General features: G+C 43.1%; 1 protein-coding gene across 1 annotated transcript in view; it reads right to left on the bottom strand.

The window, feature by feature from the left end:
* LOC124712013 (conserved oligomeric Golgi complex subunit 5) overlaps positions 1 to 24,645 on the bottom strand; it is a 151,341-nt gene that overhangs the window by 81,599 nt on the left and 45,097 nt on the right. The window contains exons 4-7 of the mRNA XM_047242305.1: positions 19,434 to 19,641; positions 17,140 to 17,282; positions 15,247 to 15,421; positions 429 to 541 (exon numbers count right to left, since the gene is read on the bottom strand). Of these exons, the coding sequence (XP_047098261.1) occupies positions 429 to 541; positions 15,247 to 15,421; positions 17,140 to 17,282; positions 19,434 to 19,641 (639 nt within the window). The remainder of the gene's footprint in view (positions 1 to 428; positions 542 to 15,246; positions 15,422 to 17,139; positions 17,283 to 19,433; positions 19,642 to 24,645) is intronic.

Below are 24,645 nucleotides of genomic sequence, written 5' to 3'. Positions count from 1 at the left end.
GCATTGTGGAATCATACTTCCACTAGATGACTGAAGCCAAGACAAATATCATCTTGTAAAGATTTCACGGAAAAGGTACTGTCACGAAATATGCCAAATTTAAGTAAATAAAAATAGTGAGCATATTTCATTCCGCACTCCTCGATGTTCGCAGAGCAAATAACGCTCTGTGCTGCGGCGCAGTGTACCTGTGTACGAAGGCAATTGATATTGACTTGTGTTAACTTGCCTCAGCAATGCCTCTGCGATGTCTAGGTTACCGTCGTCACTGGCGGCACAGTGTACCTGTGTAAAGGTCGTTGAAGGCAATTGATATTGATCTGGCTGGGCAATTTTCCAAACAGCAAGGTTTTTGTGTTACTTCCAACTGAGAGTTTCAGATACAAATGTTTAAACATGAACAATTATAAAACAAGAAGTATTTCTACCTTCGCACACTCAGAGTATACAGACTCAAAAAGCTGCTCAAGCGATGACCACAAGCGGGTGCGGAATGCAGAAGTATTTCCTGGAGATGGCATTGCAGCACGTCCAGGACCAGCTGCAAAGATAAATGTGGATTTATTTTGTGATCATAGTATTAAAAGAACAGCAAAATAAAAATACATTTACACAATTATAATTAGTGTGTTGGAGAATTCACTGAAAATGAAACCAGGATTTCTTTCATTTGGTTTGTTTTAGGGCGCAAAAACAACCAGGTTCATATGCACCCATGTCAAAACTGTAGAACACGAAGGCAAAGAGACAAGTTAAAGGCAACTACACATTAATCCCAATCGGTGGGAGAGAAGACAGCTAAAAACGGGATATGGAGAAAATTCTATAGAAAACACCATAGAGAAACTGAGGTCCTGAACTAAAATGTAAATGGTCTTTGCCATATTGCTATGATGGATAAAAAGTAAAACGCAGTCAACAGCCCGCGCAACGTTTCCTAAAATGGACGATGACTCACACGGCAAACACAAATGAGAATGTAAGTCATTAAAAAAGGGGCATTCCATCAGGAAATAGCAGACCATCAAAGGGTGAGCGCAATGAGCACAAAGTGGTGAAGCAGCACCACTTAACAAATGGTGATCGCTAAAAAGACAGTGCCCAATACGCAACCTAGCTAAAATGATCTTGTGGCGAGAAGGTCGAGAGGAGGTAATCCAACCTGCTGGGGGAGGCTTAATAACTCGGAGCTGGTTCCCATGAAGGGAGGACCAGTGGTGATGCCAAAGTGACACCACCTGCTGATAGATGACTCACGCAGAGATCATTGGAGAGAACATAAGAACTAGCGGGCTGAGGTATGAGGACTGCAGCCTTGGCAGCAGTGTTGGTGGCCTCGTTTCCTGGCAGACGTAAACACCACAGTGGCTCCATAAGGAGCGAGCAAGTGACAGCTTCCCTGGACCTGTTCCACTAAGAGGTGGATGGTGTACAGCACACAGACACTTTGAAGGGCATTGAGAGAGTCTGAGCAGATGTCACAATTGAAAAGCCTGTGTCGCTGGATGTACTGTGTGGCCTGATGAAGGGCAAAGAGCTCTGCTGTAAACACTGAGCAGTGTTCCAAAAACTGATACTGAAAAATCTCGGCACCAATGATGAAAGCACACCTGACACCCCGGTCAGTCCATGAGCCATCTGTGTACACAAAGGTACTATCGCGAAGTTCCGTGTGAAGGTTGTGAAACTGAAGGCGATAGAGTTAGGATGGAGTAGCGTCCTTAGGAAGCGAATAAAGGCCAATGTGAACACAGGCCACCGCATGAAGCCAAGGTTCACACCTACCAGGAAAGTTGCAGGTAGTGTGAAGTTAACCTGTCTGAGCAATAGCTGAAAGCAAACTCAAGGTGGTAATAGAGAAGAGGGATGCGTCCCATACTGAGGAGAAAGTCACAGCAGTAGGACAGTGGTAGTTTGGCAGCTTCTGCATACAGACTCTCAACTGCGCTAGTGCAAAAGGCATCAGTGGCCAAACGGATGCCACAATGGTGGATAGTATTGAAAAGGCCTAAGAGGGAGAAACATGCAGACTCATAAAGTTTCAAACAGTCAAGGGACCGGTACAAAAGGAGGAGGGTGGTGCGATCTACTCCACACGAAGTACCACTGAGGACACGTAGGACACTGAGAAACTGTATACAATGGGCTGCTAGGTAACACACGTGGGAGTACCAAGAAAGTTTTCTATTGAGCGTGAGCCCCGGGAATTTTGTAGTTTCAACGTATGGAAGAGCAACAGGCCCAATATGTAAAGACAACGGAAGAAACCAATTGCACCACCACAAATTCATTGAACAGTTTTGTCACTGGAAAAGCAAAAGCCACTGTCAACACTCCATGAGTGAGGACGATCGAGACATTGCTGTAGACGCCGTGGAGAACTGCAATAGATGGCAAAATCATCAATGAAGAGGTTGTCAGATATGCCCAGTGGGAGACAGGCCATTATAGTGTTAATGGTAACAGCAAAGAGGATAATGCTCAGGACAGAACCCTGAGGCAGACCATTTCCCTGGATAAAGTTGTCCAACGAGGCAGAACCCACATGTACCTTGATGAAAACTCGGTCTTTTACAAATTCTTGAAGGAAATGGGGCATGTGGCCATGGAAGTCGCATGTGTAGAGAGTACAGAGGTTAACAGTCCTCCAGCAGGTGTCATACGCTTCCTCCAAATCAAAAAACATGGCTACAGTATGACATGGGTGGACAAAGTGGCGAGATGGTCAACTGCAGAACAGCATGCTCGAAATCCACCCTGTGCAGTGGTTAGAAAACTACAAGACTTGAGCCACCATACCAACTGCGCATGAATCATACATTCCGTCACCTTGCAAACACAACTGGTGAGAGAAATGAGATGTTAACTAGAAGGAAGGTGTTTGCCCTTACTGAACTTAGGTATGGGTATGACAGTGGCTTCACACCAGCATCTGGGAAACGTGCCCTCTGCCCAGATGCGGTTATATGCATGAAGCAGAAAGTGCTTGCCCACAAGAGAAAGATGCTGCAACATCTGAATGTGAACATTGTCTGGACCTGGGGCGGAGGATTGGGATGAAGTGAGAGCATGAGCTAGCTCCCCCATAGAAAAAGGGGCATTGTAGAACTCATGATTCTTAGAAGAGACAGGTATCGCTTGTGCAAGGCTGGGTGATAGTGGAACAAGCTCGAAATCTCTGAAAAATGATGGCCCAAGTTGACGGAGATAGCAATAGGCCAGAAATTGGGGAATGGATCTTGGTCCGAGAGAGCCATCGAAGGTTGGGCCACATGACAGAAGAGGGGGTGGAACTGTTAAAAGAACTAGTGAATGAAATCTAGGTAGCTTTTTTGTTATCCCAAAGAATGCGACAACACTGTGCACACAACCGTTTATAATGAATGCAGTTTGCCACCATAGGATGATGGTTAAAAATGCAGAGGGCGCGTCTCTGCACACGAACTGCGTCGTGGCACGCCTCAGTCCATGGGACATGGCGTGGTAAACAGGAAGTGCGAGGAATGGAACAATCTGTGATGGTAAGGATAATGTTTGTAAGATATTCCACCTGGTCATCACAACTGGGGAAATGTTGTTCGTCGAATGTCGCCAGGGAGGAGCACAGCCTCCAGTAGGTCTTAGTAAGCTGCCATTTGGATGTACACATACTTGGGGTAGGAGTCAGCAAACGGATAGCACACGGGAATTGGTTGCTCGGGTATGTGTCAGAGAGAACAGACCACACGAGACGATGGGCAAGTTGGGCACTGCATAAGGATAGGTCCAAATGAGAATAGGTGGAGTCTGAAAGGAACATGGGTACTCATGTGTTAAGGCAGAGGAGGTTAAAGTGATTGAGGTCAGCCAAGAGGGCACCTCTCGGATAGGTTCTGGAAGAACCCCAAAGGGGATGGTGCGCATTCAAGTCACCGAGCAGCAAAAAGGAGTGAGGTAGTTGCCCAATAAGCGGAAGGAAGCCTGCCCTAGTGACATCAAATGACAGAGGGATGTAAGCGGTACAAAGAGAAAAGGTCAAGTGAGGAAGGTAAAGGCAAAATGCAACAGCTGGAAGTTGGGTAGTCAGGGAGATGGTTTGACTATGAATGTCATCCCGTATGAACAACAGGACTCCTCCAAGAGATGGAAAACAATTCTTGGGGGAAAATCAGAACAGACTGGGAAGAAATGCGAGAGCTCAAAACAGTTGTGAGGATGCAATTTTGTTTCCTGGAGGCAGAGAACAAGTGGACACTGTGATTCTAAGAGCAGCCATAAATCCTATTTGTTTGACACAAGGCCATGAACGTTCTACTGAAAAATTCATGATGAGGAAAGGGGAGGAGGGAAAAAATGAAGGGGTGTCACCTCGTTGGCTGCTGAGTGCCAATCTTCAAAGACACATTGCTACAGGGTGCAGAGGCTGGAGGATCCTACTCCGTGAGATCTGTAGAGGTGTTGGCATTCTCCCTCTTTCAAGCTGTGGATTCCAGTGCACAAAAATGGTTGGGTACGGGTGTCACGTGGCGACAATTTCAAAGAGGACCTCCGAGTCGGCAAAGGAGAAGACTGTTTGCTTTGTTTGACTTCTTGGAGCCTTTCCGGCTGGCAGAGGAAGATTGAGATGTTTGTTGGCTGGAGGGATGTAGGAAGTCTTTGTGAGAGTATTCTCTCCTTTCCTTTCTGACGGTTGTGTAGCAGGTGAATTCGCCCCAGCAGACAGATGTTTGGTGGCTTGTTGCACAGTTGGACAAGTTGACAGTGATGCTACGATGACACTGGGTGATTTCACAACCCCAGTGCTGAATTTGAGGTTGCATGTCTGCACGGCCATGTCCTTCATGCAGTGAGATGTAGCAAGATCAGTACTGTAAGTGCCAGATGGTAGAATGTAGGTTTGTGACTAGTCAATAACTTGTGAGTGACCTGGTAAGGCACTTTTTTCTTTACCCAGATCTCCTGGTCAGCCCGCTCATCGAGATACACAGGGCAATCTCGAGAGGAGGCAGGAAGGCCATCATTGCAGTTGGTACAGTGGGGAGGATAAGGCGGACAATTACCCTCGTGTGCATCCATACCACAATTTACACATTTTGCCATGTGTCAACAAAACATTCGACAGTAGCTGAAATGGTGACACTGGTAGCAGCGCATGGGGTTCAGAATGTATGGCTGGACTGCTTTGATCTTGGACGGTAGCACCACTCTATCAAAGGTGAGGAAAAAAGTGTGTGTGGGCACTAAGGATATATCTACCTTTTTCACCACCCGATGGACAGCAATGACACCTTGATCAGAGACATATATTTGGATTTCTGCCTTGGTCAGGCTTTTGAAAAGCCTAGTGTAAGTAACACCACGGGAAGAATTCAGAGTTCTATGGTCACAGGATAGCCATGGACAATTAAAATGGCAAGTAGTAGTTGTGCTTGAGAGTCAGGAGCAGTCTCCAAAAGGAAAGTGCTATTGCATAAACGAGAGTAGGATTTCACAGGGCTGACAATTGCATCAACACCTTTCTGAATAAGAAATGGATTGTAAAGCATTGACTGTCTTCAGTATGCGAAACCATGAGGAATCGTGGTGCAGCTGGTAGGGTCTTTGAATTGGGAGCTTCATTCCGTTTACATTTCGCAGACGTAGACTGCGACGTTGATCGACTGGCTCATTGCGAGAAAATCCCCCATGATTGCTAGCATTTCCAATGGTGTGCTCCCCCCCCCCCCCCCCCCCCCCCCCCCCGCCCCCCTCCCCGCCGTGCCCCTCAGAGGGGTGTCTCACCCACCTTAGGTGATTGTTCACACCTCAGGTCACACATCCCAAACACCTGACAGAGGGACAAATCAGAATATGGAAGGTAGCAGCTCAGGTAATCACCCCTCCCTGGGCCAGGCTTATACATGGGGAGTTCATGTGAACCCTACCTGTGACCCTGGGTTGGGGATTACACATTATACAATCACCTGTTACATGTCAGACATGCGGGTTGGCCTGAGGAGTGCACGTGGAGAAAGAAGAAATAAGGATCCTCAAACGCTGAAGTGGAGGGAAGATAGAAGAAGGTGAACAGAGAAAGCAAAAAAGGAATGAAAAATGTTGTTGAGACTGTTCTTATGTCAGCTACTGAAAATGCAGAACAGATACCCAAAAACACCCCAGACATTTTCCCACAGGAGGAGTGAAGGAATAGCAAGAGGATAGACATGCACAATGAAAGGGAAAAGATGCTGCAAAGACTGGGACCCTGTGGTAGCCAAGTGCAAGCTGGCTCCACCAGCCTTCATAGGCTAACTGTTGTGTCCCGATAGGGTCATGTCCTACCTCCACATTTAACAAAGAAGCTTTTTCTGGATGTTACTTCGAGTGTAGCAAAACTGTGGATGGAAACAGTGATGTCTGGAACTCCATATGGTTTTCAGCGAGACTGGGCACAAGCCAACACTAGAAATCTAGCATGAATATGATTTTGATATGTTTTAGTCTACAGAATTTTGTCCTCCCAATCATTCTGTTTTAAATATACTGGATTACTACATATGAACTGTAGCTGAAAGAGACTCCAACATATCTTACTACTAACATCATTCACCAACACTGACCAACAGGCATTATGTCATGCATGTGCTCTCCAGAGGTTCTATATATACCATTTAGAAGGATGTTTTGTAATATTTAATCTTTTGATAATAAATATTGTTTAAAGGGACAATTAAAGTTGTCCAGATTTTGGTGAAACGAGTTGTATATACAAGGTGAGTCATAAATGAGGAAAAATATTTCATGCGTAGATTCACACACTGACCTACCCAGACAAAATTATATTTCTTATCTTCCTATGTCAATAAATGGCAGTGCAACAAAATTTAATACAAGTAAGAAATGTGAAATGTTCCTTCGAGTGTTCTTGTTTGCATGCATATAAGAAGGAAGGAATGGTACACAAAACAATATGACTATTTGTATTCTATGATAAGATGAGGTTTTCCTTGTGTCTTCCCAGCACTGGTTGATACAAATTAGGACTTTGGTGTCTCATAACTGTGGTGTCACTGTCAGACACCACACTTGCTAGGTGGTAGCCTTTAAATCGGCCGCGGTCCGTTAGTATACGTCGGACCCGCATGTCGCCACTATCAGTGATTGCAGACCGAGCGCCGCCACACGTCAGGTCTAGAGAGACTTCCTAGCACTCGCCCCAGTTGTACAACCGACTTTGCTAGCGATGGTTCACTGACAAAATGTGCTCTCATTTGCCGAGATGATAGTTAGCATAGCCTTCAGCTACATCATTTGCTACGACCTAGCAAGGCGCCATTACCAGTTACTATTGATACTGTAATTATGTACCGTCAAGAGCAACGTTCACCATTTACGGATTAAAGTTAAGTATTCCACCAGCTATGTCCGTTTTTTCGATATTCTAATTTCCTTGTCCTGTTCCAGACCTCACACCAGCCTGCGTGAGCTAAAACGCGTGCCTTTCCGCTTCCTCTAGTATCACGGTGTTGGCTCTCCTGCCAACCCACAACATTGGCGACGAGGCAACACTGCGTTCTTAAGTATACTGCCCTGATTTACTTGTGTAATGGCTTCGCCACCATCTCCAGATGTACTGTCCAAATTTTATAGCTTACAGAATCAGCAGACGAAGGCCTTACTGGATGCACTTGAACAGCTCGTCCAGGGTCATCGTGCAATGCAAAACGACGCGGCAGCTGCCGCTCCACCGCTAACACAGCCACAAAAGACAGTTGCACCAACTTTTCGTCCTTTTGATGCTGCACTGGAGAGCTGGATGGAGTGGTCATGCCAATTTGGATTCCATCTCGCCGCCTAAAGAATTCAAGGTAACGAGCGGCAGCCTTTTTTGTTATCTTCCGCCGGGGTGACCACGTACCGTGTGATAGTCAAATTATTTCCCCGACGCAACGTAGCAACTCTGTCCTACGAAGAAATTTTGTCTGCATTAGATGCATATTTCAAAGAATCAGTCAATGTAGTTGCGAAAAGGTATACCTTCTTTCGTACAAAATGTACGGCAGGTCAGACTAATCGGGAGTGGGTTGCAACCTTGCAAGGCCTTACTAGGGATTGTGCTTTTGAGTGTCAATGTGGACTCCCTTATTCAGATACTATGGTACATGATGCAATTGCACAGAACGTTTCTGATGTTCGTATACGGGAACAGATTTTGAAACTAGTCAATCCCTCCCTTCAACAAGTGATGGACATATTGGATCGGCAGGACACACTTGACTTTGCTCAGGAATCATTTGAAACTTCGCCACCCGTGTGTCGTCAGGTTAACCGGCCCGCTGGGCGAGCTGCACGGAACAGTAAACAGTCCTCGTGCCCGGCCGCGCCACTGCCGCCAGGCTCTCAGCCACGTGTACTGCGCTGGCAAGCAAATGCAGTGCTAAAATCATGCCTGCAGTGTGCTGCTAAACATTCGCGTGAGAATTGCCCGTCACGCCAAGCTATTTGCTTTTACTGTAATAAAAAAGGGCATGTTCAAAGCGTTTGCCAGAAAAAGTTCAGATCGGAAGCTCAAAACCATTCCAGGACCTTTGCTTCATGCCGGAATCGGAATCGAACCAATGACACTCAGGCTCACGACACTTCGGCCATGGAAATTCATATAGTTCATTCCACTCCGCCCAGTGCCACTCTCTCTAACAGTGACTGTGTTCGTCCCACAAATAGTGTGTGTCGACATCGCCGGAACTCCCATCAAGTAGCACGTGATTTTGTACCAGTGTCAGTTCATGTTGCACGAGACAGTCGCTCTTGTCGTCAGCAGGGCAATAAACTTTTTGTGGACTTGGACATTAATGGCAAAGTGATACCATTCCAGCTCGATACCAGGGCTGCAGTTTCACTGATCAATCAAGACACCTACAAACTGTTGGGCACACCTCCGTTGCGTGCCGCAACTGTTAAGTTAACTAGGTATTCGGCTCACAAGATCCCTGCGTTAGGACAGTGCAGCCTTCTTGCAACATACCAGGGACAAACAAAACTTGTCTCATTTTACGTCCTTCGTTCCTCTTCTGCAGTGAGATTGTTTGGTTTCGATTTATTTCAGTTGTTTAACTTGTCTATAGTCATTGTGTGATGAGGTCGCACAAACATTACACGATTTGGAATCACAAGGTGTAATTTGAACGTGTGCAGGCTTCTCTCTGGGCATCACCCTTAGTAATTTTGCCAAAACCTTCGGGAAAATTGAGACTTTGTGTGGACTTCAAGGCAACAGTGAATCCACAACTAGTGACTGCAACTTTTCCTTTACCCCGCCCGGAAGATCTTTTTGACAAACTGTACCCGGATAAATATTTTTCGAAGCTGGACCTAGCAGATGCGCACTTGCAAATACCGGTGGACAAAGAATCCCAGCGCGTTTTGGTGGTTAACACGCATCTTGGTTTGTATCGATTCAAATGACTGCCATTCGGGTGTGCATCCGTCCCTGCATTGTTTCAGAAATATCTACAAACTGTTTGTGCGTCGGTCCCTACTGCAGCAAACTATCTGGACGATATTGTGATCTCCGGAAAGACGGAAGAAGAACATTTAGCCAATCCCAGAACATTATTTCAGGTCTTGCGACAAAATGGTCTTCGCTTGCGGAAGGACAAATGTGTCTTTTTTGTTCGTGACTTACCCTACCTGGGACATGTACTCAATGCCCAAGGCATACATCCCAGTCCCGGGCACCTCCGTACCATACAAGACTTGCCTTCGCCACAGAATTTGAAGCAGCTACAGAGTGTGCTAGGAAAAATTAACTATTATCATCGCTATGTTCCACAGGCCTCTTCCATTTCAGCTCCGTTTCATCGCTTACACCAGAAAAGTGTTCCGTTCGTCTGGACGACGGAATGCGAACGCGCCTCTCGCCAGTCGAAATCGGCATTGCTTTCCAATACTTGCCTTACGCCATTCGATCCCCAGAAGCCCCTTTTGTTGATGGTGGATGCATCGGATTTCAGGATCGGTGCTGTGCTTGCGCACAAATATGAATCGCACGATCGCCCTATTGCCTTTGCATCCAAATTGCTCTCGTCTGCGCAACGAAATTATTCACAGATCTAGAAAGAAGCATTGGCTCTCGTATTTGGTGTTACAAAATTTCATGATTTCTTCTATGGTCTTCACTTTACCATCATCACAGGCCACAAACCTTTGACATCGCTTTTTCATCCGACCAAGCCTGTACCTCCACGTTGTTGTTGTTGTTGTTGTGGTCTTCAGTCCTGAGACTGGTTTGATGCAGCTCTCCATGCTACTCTATCCTGTGCAAGCTTTTTCATCTCGCAGTACCTACTGCAACCTACATCCTTCTGAACCTGCTTAGTGTATTCATCTCTTGGTCTCTCTCTACGATTTTTACCCTCCACGCTGCCCTCCAATACTAAATTGGTGATCCCTTGATGCCTCAGAACATGTCCTACCAACCGATCCCTTCTTCTGGTCAAGTTGTGCCACAAACTTCTCTTCTCCCCAATCCTACTCAATACTTCCTCATTAGTTATGTGATCTACCCATTTAATCTTCAGCATTCTTCTGTAGCACCACATTTCGAAAGCTTCTATTCTCTTCTTGTCCAAACTATTTATCGTCCATGTTTCACTTCCATACATGGCTACACTCCATACAAATACTTTCAGAAATGGCTTCCCGACACTTAAATCTATACTCGATGTTAACAAATTTCTCTTCTTCAGAAACGCTTTCCTTGCCATTGCCAGTCTACATTTTATATCCTCTCTACTTCGACCATCATCAGTTATTTTGCTCCCCAAATAGCAAAACTCCTTTACTACTTTAAGTGTCTCATTTCCTAATCTAATTCCCTCAGCATCACCCGACTTAATTAGACTACATTCCGTTATCCTTGTTTTGCTTTTGTTGATGTTCATCTTAGATCCTCCTTTCAAGACACTGTCCATTCCATTCAACTGCTCTTCCAAGTCCTCTGCTGTCTCTGACAGAATTACGATGTCATCGGCAAACCTCAAAGTTTTTATTTCTTCTCCATGAATTTTAATACCTACTCCGAATTTTTCTTTTGTTTCCTTTACTGCTTGCTCAATATACAGATTGATCAACATTGGGGAGAGGCTACAACCCAGTCTTACTCCCTTCCCAACCACTGCTTCCCTTTCATGTACCTCGACTCTCATAACTGCCATCTGGTTTCTGTACAAATTATAAATAGCCTTTGGCTCCCTGTATTTTACCCCTGCCACCTTTAGAATTTGAAAGAGAGTATTCCAGTAAACATTGTCAAAAGCTTTCTCTAAGTCTACAAATGCTAGAAATGTAGGTTTGCCTTTCCTTAATCTTTCTTCTAAGATAAGTCGTAAGGTCAGTAATGCCTCACGTGTTCCAGTGTTTCTACGGAATCCAAACTGATCTTCCCCGAGGTTGGCTTCTACTAGTTTTTCCATTCGTCTGTAAAGAATTTGTGTTAGTATTTTGCAGCTGTGACTTATTAAACTGATAGTTCGGTAATTTTCACATCTGTCAACACCTGCTTTCTTTGGGATTGGAATTATTATATTCTTCTTGAAGTGTGAGGGTATTTCGCCTGTTTCATACATCTTGCTCACCAGATGGTAGAGTTTTGTCAGGACTGGCTCTCCCAAGGCCGTCAGTAGTTCCAATGGAATGTTGTCTACTCTGGGGGCCTTGTTTCGACTCAGGTCTTTCAGTGCTCTGTCAAACTCTTCACGCAGTATCATATCTCGCATTTCATCTTCATCTACATCCTCTTCCATTTCCGTAATATTGTCCTCAAGTACATTGCCCTTGTATAGACCCTCTATATACTCCATCCACCTTTCTGCTTTTCCGTCTTTGCTTAGAATTGGGTTTCCACCTGAGCTCTTGATATTCATGCAAGTGGTTCTCTTTTCTCCAAAGGTCTCTTTAATTTTCCTGTAGGCAGTATCTATCTTACCCCTAGTGAGATAGGCCTCTACATCCTTACATTTGTCCTCTAGCCATGCCTGCTTAGCCATTTTGCACTTCCTGTCGATCTCATTTTGGAGACATTTGTATTCCTTTTTGCCTGCTTCACTTACTGCATTTTTATATTTTCTCCTTTCATCAATTAAATTCAATATTTCTTCTGTTACCCAAGGATTTCTACCAGCCCTCGTCTTTTTACCTACTTGATCCTCTGCTGCCTTCACTACTTCATCCCTCAAAGCTACCCATTCTTCTTCTACTGTATTTCTTTCCCCCATTCCTGTCAATTGTTCCCTTATGCTCTCCCTGAAACTCTGTACAACCTCTGGTTTAGTCAGTTTATCCAGGTCCCATTCCTTAAATTCCCACCTTTTTGCAGTTTCTTCAGTTTTAATCTACAGGTCATAACCAATTGATTGTGGTCAGAGTCCACATCTGCCCCTGGAAATGTCTTACAATTTAAAACCTGGTTCCTAAATCTCTGTCTTACCATTATATAACCTATCTGATACCTTTTAGTATCTCCAGGCTTCTTCCATGTATACAACCTTCTTTCATGATTCTTAAACCAAGTGTTAGCTATGATTATGTTGTTCTCTGTACAAAATTCTACCAGGCGGTTTCCTCTTTCATTTCTTAGCCCCAATCCATATCAACCTACTATGTTTCCTTCTCTCCCTTTTCCTACACTCGAATTCCAGTCACCCATGACTATTAAATTTTCGTCTCCCTCCACGTACAGTGCAGAAATTCATTCGCTGGTCTATTTTCCTCTCGCAGTACCACTACGATATCTTATATCGGTCCACTGCTAAGCACGGAAATGCTGGAGCGTTGTCCCATTTGCCTGTTGCTGAGGATAGAGCATTCGATTCCTCCGAACTTGCTTGCATGTTCACTGATTCGGTAACCGATGACGTGGTCGAATTGTTTCCGATTGATTTTCGTCATGTAGCTACAGCCACAGCTTCCGACCCTGTCCTTGCTACTGTTCTGCGTTTTGTTGCTACGCAATGGCCCTTGTCAAAGTCACGGATCGGGGATCCGTTGGTTCGCCGATTTTTTGCTCACCGGGAGAGACATTTTGTACGACGTGGTGTTTTGCTGTTGCGTTCTGATAATGATCAGTTCAGGGTCGTGGTCCTACGTTCGTTACAGTCCTCTGTCTTACAGCTTCTCCACAAAGGACATTGGGGTATAGTGAGAACGAAACAACTTGCTCATCAGCACTGTACTTGGTTCGGAATCAATGCCGCGATTACGAATCTGTGCTCTTCTTGCATGGTGTGTGCCGAACAACAATCAGCACACTTGCGGAAATTCTTTGCATGGCCAAAAGCCACTTCCCCTTGGCAACGCTTACACATTGATTTTGCTGGTTCATTCTGGAATGCTCGATGGTTGATTGTGGTAGATTCATTCAGTAATTTTCCTTTTGTTGTCCGGATGTCTTCCACGACGTCATCTGCCACCATCCAAGTGTTATCCGCTATATTTTGCATTGAAGGTCTTCCACAGACTATTGTTTCTGACAATGGCCCACAATTCATGTCCGCAGAATTTCAGTCATTCTGCAAGGCCAATGGTATTCAACATCTGACGTCCGCGCCGTTTTCGCCACAGTCAAACGGTGCCACTGAACGATTGGTCAGGACTTTCAAGTCACAGATGTTGAAGTTGAAAGAGTCGCATTCTCGGGAGGATGCGTTATTGCTCTTTTTGTCCTCGTATCGCTCTCAGCCCCAAGATGGTCGCTTGTCGGCTGAGTTGCTCCACGGTCGCCCTCAACGAACCTTGATGTCTTCGCTACATCTGCCGCATCAGGTTCCTGTGCAGCGGCAGACACCTGCTTTTGCCCCAGGCGACACTGTCTACTACCGCCACTATCGAGGTTCACGGCGTTGGCTCGAAGGGCGCATTCTTCGCTGCCTCGGCCGCACTATGTATCTGGTTTTGGGGGCCTCTGGTGAGGTGCGTCAGCATCTCAATCAGCTGCGCCTCTGTCGTCGCACGGGATGTGCCATTCCGCGTCTGCTTTCAACGACGGTGCCATCCGGTCAGCGCCCTGGGGACGCATTTACTGGCTCGCCTCAGCCCCAGGTGTTACCGACGCTGCCTTCCATTTTGCCCCATGGCGACGCACTGCTGCTGCTGCTGCTGCCACCGCCGCCGCCGCCTGTTCTCCCGCCGGCGACACCCGCAGTGGACGCATCGCTGCAACCACTGGGTGCCTCACTGGGTCACGCACCGCCGATCACTTCCCGTGACCGGTTGTCCTCCTACATAGAACTTTTGCCCGCTCCGGACCATATGTCGTCTTCGCCCGTCGGGTGCCCCGGCCCGATGGAGGTCGACCCTTCGGCACCTCCTGTCTCTCTACGGGTGCATACACCACATGTTGGCGTGCACCCTGGAGCAGGTTTTCAGGCGTTTCCTAGCTCCCCGCGGTCCGAATGGCAGAGTGCGGGTGGCACAGCCGCGCCTGTTGTTAGGCTCCCCACCTCGTCGCATACATCAACATGGGGTCCTCCCCACGGCGGGCGGAAGCCTTATGCCACAACTGTCCGCCGATTTGCGGGGGAGGAATGTGCTGTCACTGCCAGACACCACGCTTGCTAGGTGGTAGTCTTTAAATCGGCCGCGGTCCATTAGTATACATCGGACCCGCGTGTCGCCACTGTCAGTGATTGCAGACCGAGCGCCGCCACACGGCAGGTCTAGAGAGACTTGCTAGCACTCGCCCCAGTTGTACAACCGACTTTGCTAGCGATGGTTCACTGACAAAATACGCTCTCGTATTTGCCGAGACGATAGTTAGCATAGCCTTCAGCTACATCATTTGCTACGACCTAGCAAGGCGCCATTACCAGTTACTATTGATACTGTAATTATGTACCGTCAAGAGCGACGTTCACCATTAACGGATTAAAGTTAAGTATTCCACCAGCTACGTCCGTTTTTTCTAAATTCTAATTTCCTTGTCCTGTTCCAGACCTCACGCCAGCCTGCGTGAGCTAAAACGCGTGCCTTTCCGCTTCCTCTAGTACCATGGTGTTGGCTCTCCTGCCAACCCACAACAATAACAATAAATACAGCTGCGTGGATAAGAAATAAAAAAGAGAGGAATAAAGCATATCAACAGTGGACACCTTTTAAAACTCACTAATATGGTTTTAAAATCATGACGTAACGAAATCACATCAAGAAACATTTATACAAAGTGTAGTCATAAGGCTTAACTTCTTATCTAGTTGATAAATGTCATTTGCTTTCGCCAAAAGTATTGCTCACCCCTTGTTCGTCCTGCTGGTGTACTGATGTCAGCCATGGAGCTTTGGCTCAAGGCTTGTACATCCAGAGCTCTGTCAATTGCAGAAGCTACACGACCTTGTGCAGCTGTAAGAACGTCTTCAGCTACAGCTGGCAAGTTTCCAAGACTGTGGAAAACCTGAATAGCTGTACACACCTGTGAAACACACATTATACATTTAATTAATTGTAAAGATTCAACATAGTTAACATTAATGCTGCCACTGGTATTTATTTGCTATAAAGCAATAGAAGACAAAATCTTGGTGAATCAGAGCACCAAGAACCGCAGACATAACTTAAAAAAATATATAAATACATCCAAATGATTCAACAACTGCCATCTTCAGCACTAGAAACTAAAAAAGGCAGCTCACATATTACAATTCAGCCTGCATGTAAAAACCACAAAATTGAATGAAATATGTAGTGAGTGATGAAGAAGAATCTGCAGTGGAAAAAGTGTGTCAGTATTATCTATTATCAATAGTGATACAATATTATAACATTATGAATTCAATAAACAAAGTAAAAATAATATGTACTGTTATCCTTTGAAAGCAACTTTTTCACTTAAATTTGAGGAACTTTGATGCTCATCAAGTAAAGAGACATTTTTTCATTTCATGCAACACAGTCATATGCTACTACAACACAAACAATCCCTTACCAAAGTTGATCGCCGTAAACTAAACTACTGCAATGAAGCACGAGACGACATACAGGGGAGGGAGGTTACAGTCCCATATTAGGGTGCTTCTACGTGTTGTACAGGAGAGCTCTTTGAGCAGTCAAACAATCCTACTTTACTATCTGAACTGTTTTTCGGGTTTCCTCCAAAACACAAACTGAATCCCACAACTGTATCAAATGTAGGTAACTGCTCTATGGCAATGCATTGTTACTTTGTGATGTGCATACTTTTGAAAGTTACTGAACAGCAGTAAAACAATATATAGGATGATTTTTCAACTGTTGAGTCTGCAAATAGGTAAACTAGTGCATATGGACAGAAAAGCAGTAGATGATGAAGATGTATCAATAGAAAATGGTATTAAAGAATGGAAACTGACAAAAAGTAAGACTATTTCTAAGTGTAGCAGAAAGCAGACAAATATACTCAGACTGGAGGTGAGAAGAGATGGTGTATTTAAGCAACATCAGTGCGCAATTCTGTACCATGATTCCCCACTATTGCTGCTATCACCAACACCTCACTACCACAATCATAGTAAAAACTATGACCATTAGAGATTACCATCACCACCCTCAAACATTAAGGTCAATACAGTCAAACCTTCTACTTTCTCCTCTCTCTTCAACTCATTGAACTGCTCATATATTTTTATCTCCCTCCAGTACCATCCCTCACCCATACCTCACTCATAACCTTTAAGTCTCCAGTTATCCACTTTCCTGTATCTTGCCTTAACCTTACACAGCCAGTATCCATAGTTATTTCTAGTGTCAATCTTTTTTTTTTTTTTAAATTGAAGCCACTTATGAGGCTTCCATTCAGAAAGTATTAAAATGTGTCAGCAATAAATTTGCATACACCCTTTTGATCATTTAGCATACTTGAACCTAAAACTTGTACAATCTCTGCGATAGTCAGATGTAGAACATCTCTAAAACTAGACCACTTGTCATGAAATCACCCAATTGTCTCAGGCCGTAAGTACAGTCCTCATGATTTTACCTTCATTTGTGGTTATCAGAAACAACTTTAATTAGCTGACAAGTGAGATCAAAGCTGAAACAACTTTTAAACTTTTACTAGCTGACAAGTGAGACCAAAATTGAAAAGTAAACTGGAATAAATATCCAGTAACACAGATGTTAATGTACCAACCACAGAACTGTCAAAATACTCACTTGGCCATTGTTGTTTGTAGAAAGACCCTGGGCCAGTAAAGCCTGCCCTTTCTGTTCAACCTGACCACGATGGTTCTGTATGGCTCGCTGGTCTGCTTCTAGCATTTCAAGGCCTGTAAGATCAACATCTTCTGCCAACTGAGCTGAAAACCAAAAAAGTAATTTCATACTGTGACAAGTCTAGTAGTCTGCAATGCATCCAAAATTTAAAGTAAAGGTAACAACAAGATAAATAGGTACTGCCTCTTCAAAAATTGAAAATCAAAGGTGTAGATACATACAATACTCTGTGGCTTACATGTCATGAACACATATCCAAAAGTTTATTTAAATCACACATCTGCATTTCTCTTTTTCTGGCTTCAAATTACTAGTTGGAAGCAACAACTTTTTTGCTTTGTAATAGTACAAGCAAGAGTATGTGTTTATTTATCCATCAGTAGGGAATAGATTTTTATTTAGATAAATATTTTTTTCCGTATACATAAAAACTGTGACTGAGACAGTAATTCCAAAACAGCACACTTGAATCATACAAATTCTCTTTCACATAAAAAAACATATTTTTGCAATGTTTTATGTAAATAAATATTTAAGTAATGTCACTAAAAACACATAATTTGTTGCTTTTCTATGCTATTTTATATTCAATGTGGAATGTTCTCTTCTTGAGAGGTCTGTAGTGAACAATTTTCTGACCAGGTGTGTTAAAAGCCCTTTTTTCTGTTTATGTCTTAGCTTCACTATCTACTGCTCATCTTTTCCTTTCTTATAATTTTAAATGAAGCAAACATTCATACCAAAAAGTGAGTCTTTACCTCAGCTTGTAAGTGTGTGATTTACTGTCAACAACACTGCTCCAAAAGACAGTCCTTTTAAGTTTCTATGCATGTTATTCTTGCCTTTTCAATTACTCTGTTCAACTTACAGCTGTCATTCTATGTGCTTTTTTTGCTTTCCTTTCGGGTGAGAGGATAATGAGAAAGCATGAAAATCAAAAGAAGTATACTCGTCTGTGTGATGAAATCCTTAACTCATTGCAGCATACAAATTCTACCTCCTCAAAAATGGCTTCCCCATAAAGCTAGCAAACTATTTTTATGTTCCTGTCAACGACTTACTATTTCTATTATTTGGTGACTTGTGATTTTTACTCCTACATTATTTGCATTCTGCAAGAACTTTCCATATTGACATTTGTAGAAAATTGCTATATGACTGCTTCATAGCATGAGCAAAATTAATCTGTCTACAGCAGAGAAAAAGAAAGATTATAAGGAGCAGATAATACTGATACAATTTTTCAGTTTAATGCTTAAAACCTGACAGCAAACACATACTGTTCAGTTATTATCTGTTACAATAGCCTAAAGGTTTTTGTATTGGGTTGATGCATGAATCTGTAATATTTTCCCGTAAGTTTACTGAACACAGCAGATATACATAACAAAGACTACACTCATCAATAATATGTTCTCCTTCACTATTTAAAACTGTCTGCCAATGCTGAGGTAACTTTTCAATTTCACGACTGTGTAAATCATGTGGTTCTGAGTGAAGAAGCAAATCATATGGTTTTGAGTGAAGAATTTGTCGAACCATGTTTGGAGCTCACTTTCATCTGGAAAGGAAGTTCCTTGAAGGTTGTTGAATACTCAGCGTAAATGCTGAAAAATCTAAGGGTGTGAGATCAGGCGAATAAGAGGGGTGCGGAATGACTTCCCAACGCAGTCTAGCAAAATGTGGGTGGCCATTATCGTGGAGTTGCATCACTTCACACAATCTTCCTGGTTGTCATTCTTGGATTTCATATGCAAGGTGTCTCAGGTGTGGGCAATAAACGTCAACAGTGATGTTTACACCTTGGGGAAGCAATTCATAGTACACCCCACCATCACTGTTCCACCAGATACACAATTTCGCTGCCTCTGCTTCTCTCATCCCTCTATTGAACTTGAGCAGAAGAAAATGTCAGAAATGTTCTGATTTTCTCCACTTGGCACTCCTTTCACTAGCGTCCACTGCTCCACTTACTAGCTCCGAATGCCAAAATGACAATACATAAACTCAAATAGCAACAATGAATTACAAATTAAAAATAACAATAATAAATAAACCCATATCAACTGAAATATCAACATGTAAAACAAAAACGCTACGAACTTATGCATCAACCTAATAGAAAGCTGCTTCTATTTGCAGTTCTACTGATATTCTCATTTTCCCACAATCATTATCTGGCATCCAACGAAGATAAGAAACAACGCTGCATCACTTGTGGTAAGACAACTTACCAATTTCATTAAGGGAATGAGCAGCCTTGCTTATATCCCCAGCCTGAACCTGCGCTTCAAGCTTTCGGGCAAGATGTTGCGTTCTTGCTGCATGGCGCAGTGTGTCAGAAGTGGCATGCAGGCGTGCCAGGACTCGGGTCTGTCGTTCCAGGCGCTCGTAAGGCTCCTGCACCTGTGTCCGAAGACGTTCCACAGATGACAGAACTCCCTATAGGCAGAAAAAAAAAAAAACTGTGACCGTGTCAGAATTATATTAGAACAAATAAGCCCTCGGTCACAAATATTAAGTCAAAACTGACCAGGTTTCGATGCTACTATGAGCGTCGTCTTCAGAATGACGTCGCCTTTCCGGCTTACATTTTTTAAAATGTGACTTGTAAGTACTGCATCTCTTTCCAGTCAGTACAAGCTTTAATTTTATTACTGTATTATATATGTAATATGTTTTAGAACAGTTAGTTTAATTCTGAAGACATCGCACATAGTAGCGTCGAAACCTGGTCAATTTTGACTTAATATTTGTGACTGGGGGCTTATTTGTTCCAATATTATCCAATTTTTATTGCTGAAGCCCTAAATAATTTTGGTGTCACTACTGCAGCATTCATCGTGCAGTTCACATACATATTGTTTCCTACAGCTACAATGTAGTAAACTAAAGTAATGCCATATTGGATCATTGTGACTACATTTAAAACTCATTACAGAGTAAATACCAAAGATTAAGAATAAATTTTAAGTATCAGTTATTATCTGCAAGAGTAGTTACTGAGTCATCAGTAAAAACAGCGAAGAACTTCTTTTGTCTAACCATCATTATTTGCTTGCTCCATGTCATGGCCACTTCCATTTTACTTTCACTACAGTCAAAATAAGTCTTCCACCTCCGGCTATTCGCTGATCTATTTGTTTGTTCTCTGGCTTCTCCTAGTAATTCTCAGTGTGCATCTCTCCAATGCCTACTGAACAACCTTCAGCTTTCATTGGGTTTTACATCAAGAGTATATGACTCACTACCATAAGTAAAAACTTTTCTTTTCAGACATGTTGAAAGCTTAAGTTTTAAAACCCTATTTACTTTCTGAAATGCACTCTAGGCCATTTTTAAATGTCTGTTTCTTTTCCTGTCCATCCCGTTATCATCCTCTCCCGGCCTAAACACAAAATATCATCATCTGTTCTCATACTTTACTAACATGGATTCTTTCTTTGTTTTACAACATTGAGTATTTGTGAGTTTCTCCTAGGAATGTTTGTTGTGAGTCTGTTTCTTCAATAACAAAGAGTTTATGAAGTACAAATTATTTACAAATAAATCACAGAAAGAAACAGTTGCTCACTCTCCTGGAAATACATAAAACAAAAAAAAAAACAAAAAAAAAATGGAAGTGGATACCTCTAGGCCAACACAGTATTTTGCAATTTTGTTGAATAACTCACACACAACACTGTTTGTAAGTTCAATTGGGAAGCACTGGAATACAATACATCATCTCAGTGCACCCATATGCAGTCAGTTTGTTCACTGAAAACTCAACTGTTAGCTGAATGGTGAGTGAAGATGGTACTGCATTAGGTAGACAACAGTCCAGGTGAAAACCAGGATGTACACGATTGTTGTCAACAGGTAGACTGGAGAGGTTGCTGTAAATATCGGCTGGTTGTCACAACTGAAGCCTATGGCCACCCTTAAATCTGCTGCAGGTGTTTTGCTATGTGAGCTGGCATTGGCGAATGTATCTTTCCACAATGTGCTTAACAAACTCACTGGACATACTACAATTATATCGACTGATACAGTGAAATGTCTGGCTTGGTTACAAGAGTGTTGAAAACAGTTCTACCATCTGGCACTTACAGTACTGTTCTTGCTACATCTCATTTAATGAAGGACACGGCCATGCAGACATGCGACCTCAAATACAGCACTGGGGTTGTGAAATCACCCAGTGTCATGGTAGCATCATCGTCAACTTGTCCAACTGTGCGACAAACCACCAAACATCTGTCTCCCGGGCCAAATTCACCTGATACACAACCGTCAGGAAGGAAAAGAGAGAAGAAATACTATCGCAAAGACTTCCTACATCCCTCCAGCCAACAAACATCTAAATCTTCCTCTGCCAGACGGAAAGACTTCAAGAAGTCAAACAAAAACAAACGGTCTTCTCCTTCGCCGACTCGGAGATCCTCTTTGACATTGTCGCCACGTGACACCCACACCCGATCATTTTTGTGCACTGAAATTCACAGATTTACAGAGGGAGAATGCCAACACCTCTACAGATCTCATGAACCTCTTAGCAACAAATAATCCTGGACAAATAGTGAGTATCGTGACGAATACAGGGATTAGCAACCACAAGGCAGTTGCTGCTAGGCTGAATACCGTAACATCTACAACTATCAAGAAGAAATGCAAAGTTAACACTCCTTCCAATCTGATCATGTAAGCACAGAAAAGCTGTGGAATGATTTCAAAGAGATAGTATTGACGGCAATTGAAAGATGTTGTTGTTGTTGTTGTGGTCTTCAGTCCTGAGACTGGTTTGATGCAGCTCTCCATGCTACTCTATCCTGTGCAAGCTTCTTCATCTCCCGGTAACTACTGCAACCTACATCCTTCTGAATCTGCTTAGTGTATTCATCTCTTGGTCTCCCTCTACGATTTTTACCCTCCACGCTGCCCTCCAATACTAAATTGGTGATCCCTCGATGTGTCAGAACATGTCCTACCAACCGATCCCTTCTTCTAGTCAAGTTGTGCCACAAGCTCCTCTTCTCCCCAATTCTATTCAATACCTCCTCATTAGTTATGTGATCTACCCATCTAATCTTCAGCATTCTTCTGTAGCACCACATTTCGAAAGCTTCTATTCTCTTCTTGTCCAAACTATTTATCGTCCATGTTTCACTTCCATACATGGCTACACTCCATACAAACACTTTCAGAAACGACTTCCTGACACTTAAATCTATACTCGATGTTAACAAATTTCTCTTCTTCAGAAACGCTTTCCTTGCCATTGCCAGTCTACATTTTATGTCCTCTCTACTTCGACCATCATCAGTTATTTTGCTCCCCAAATAGCAAAACTCCTTTACTACCTTAAGTGTCTCATTTCCTAATCTAATTCCCTCAGCATCATCCGAGTTAACTTGACTACATTCCATTATCTTCGTTTTGCTTTTGTTGATGTTCATCTTATATCCTCCTTTCAAGACACGATCCATTCCGTTCAACTGCTCTTCCAAGTCCTCTGCTGTCTCTGACAGAATTACGATGTCATCGGCAAACCTCAAAGTTTTTATTTCTTCTCCATGGATTTTAATACCTACTCCAAATTTTTCTTTTGTTTCCTTCACTGCTTGCTCAATATACAGATTGAATAACATTGGAGAGAGTCTACAACCCTGTCTTACTCCCTTCCCAACCACTGCTTCCCTTTCATGTCCCTCAACTATTATAATTGCCATCTGGTTTCTGTACAAATTGTAAATAGCCTTTCGCTCCCTGTATTTTACCCCTCCCATCTTCAGAATTTGAAAGAGAGTATTCCAGTCAACAGTGTCAAAAGCTTTCTCTAAGTCTACAAATGCTAGAAACGTAGGTTTGCCTTTCCTTAATCTACCTTCTAAGATAAGTCATAGGGTCAGTATTGCATCACGTGTTCCAATATTTCTACGGAATCCAAACTGATCTTCCCCGAGGTCGGTTTCAACTAGTTTTTCCATTCGTCTGTAAAGAATTCGCGTTAGTATTTTGCAGCCGTGACTAATTAAACTGATAGTTTGGTAATTTTCACATCTGTCAACACCTGCTTTCTTTGGGATTGGAATTATTATATTCTTCTTGAAGTCTGAGGGTATTTCACCTGTCTCATATATCTTGCTCACCAGATGGTAGGGTTTTGTCAGGACTGGCTCTCCCAAGGCTGTCAGTAGTTCTGATGGAATGTTGTCTACTCCCGGGTCCTTGTTTCGACTTAGTTCTTTCAGTGCTCTATCAAACTCTTCACGCAGTATCATATCTCCCATTTCATCTTCATCTACATCCTCTTCCATTTCTATAACATTGCCCTCAAGTACATCACCCTTGTATAGATCCTCTATATACTCCTTCCACCTTTCTGCTTTCCCTTCTTTGCTTAGAACTGGGTTCCCATCTGAGCTCTTGATATTCATACAAGTCATTCTCTTTTCTCCAAAGGTCTCTTTAATTTTCCTTTAGGCAGTATCTATCTTACCCCTAGTAAGATAAGCCTCTACATCCTTACATTTGTCCTCTAGCCATGCCTGCTTAGCCATTTTGCACTTCCTGTCGATCTCATTTTGGAGACATTTGTATTCCTTTTTGCCTGCTTCATTTACTGCATTTTTATATTTTCTCCTTTTGTCAATTAAATTCAATATTTCTTCTGTCACCCAAGGATTTCTACTAGCCCTCATCTTTTTACCTACTTGATCCTCTGCTGCCTTCACTACTTCATCCCTCAAAGCTACCCATTCTTCTTCTACTGTATTTCTTTCCCCCATTCTTGTCAATTGTTCCCTTATGCTCTCCCTGAAACTCTGTACAACCTCTGGTTTAGTCAGTTTATCCAGGTCCCATCTCCTTAAATTCCCACCATTTTGCAGTTTCTTCAGTTTTAATCTACAGTTCGTAACCAATAGATTGTGGTCAGAGTCCACATCTGCCCCTGGAAATGTCTTACAATTTAAAAGCTGGTTCCTACATCTCTGTCTTACCATTATATAATCTATCTGATACCTTTTAGTATCTCCAGGCTTCTTCCATGTATACAACCTTCTTTTATGATTCTTGAACCAAGTGTTAACTATGATTAAGTTGTGCTCTGTGCAAAATTCCACCAGGCGGCTTCCTCTTTCATTTCTTACCCCCAATCCATACCAATCCATATTCACCTACTACGTTTCCTTCTCTCCCTTTTCCTACTACCGAATTCCAGTCACCCATGACTATTAAATTTTCATCTCCCTTCACTATCTGAATAATTTCTTTTATTTCATCACACATTTCTTCAATTTCTTCGTCATCTGCAGAGCTAGTTGGAATATAGACTTGTACTACTGTCGTAGGCGTGGGCTTCGTGTCTATCTTGGCCACAACAATGCGTTCGCTGTGCTGTTTGTAGTAGCTTACCCGCATTCCTATTGTTTTATTCATTATTAAACCTACTCCTGCATTACC

The sequence above is a fragment of the Schistocerca piceifrons genome, chromosome 8 (assembly GCF_021461385.2).
Source record: "Schistocerca piceifrons isolate TAMUIC-IGC-003096 chromosome 8, iqSchPice1.1, whole genome shotgun sequence".
NCBI lineage: Eukaryota > Metazoa > Arthropoda > Insecta > Orthoptera > Acrididae > Schistocerca > Schistocerca piceifrons.
Note: the sequence above shows the minus strand (reverse complement) of the source record. Positions and strands in the feature narration are given on the sequence as shown.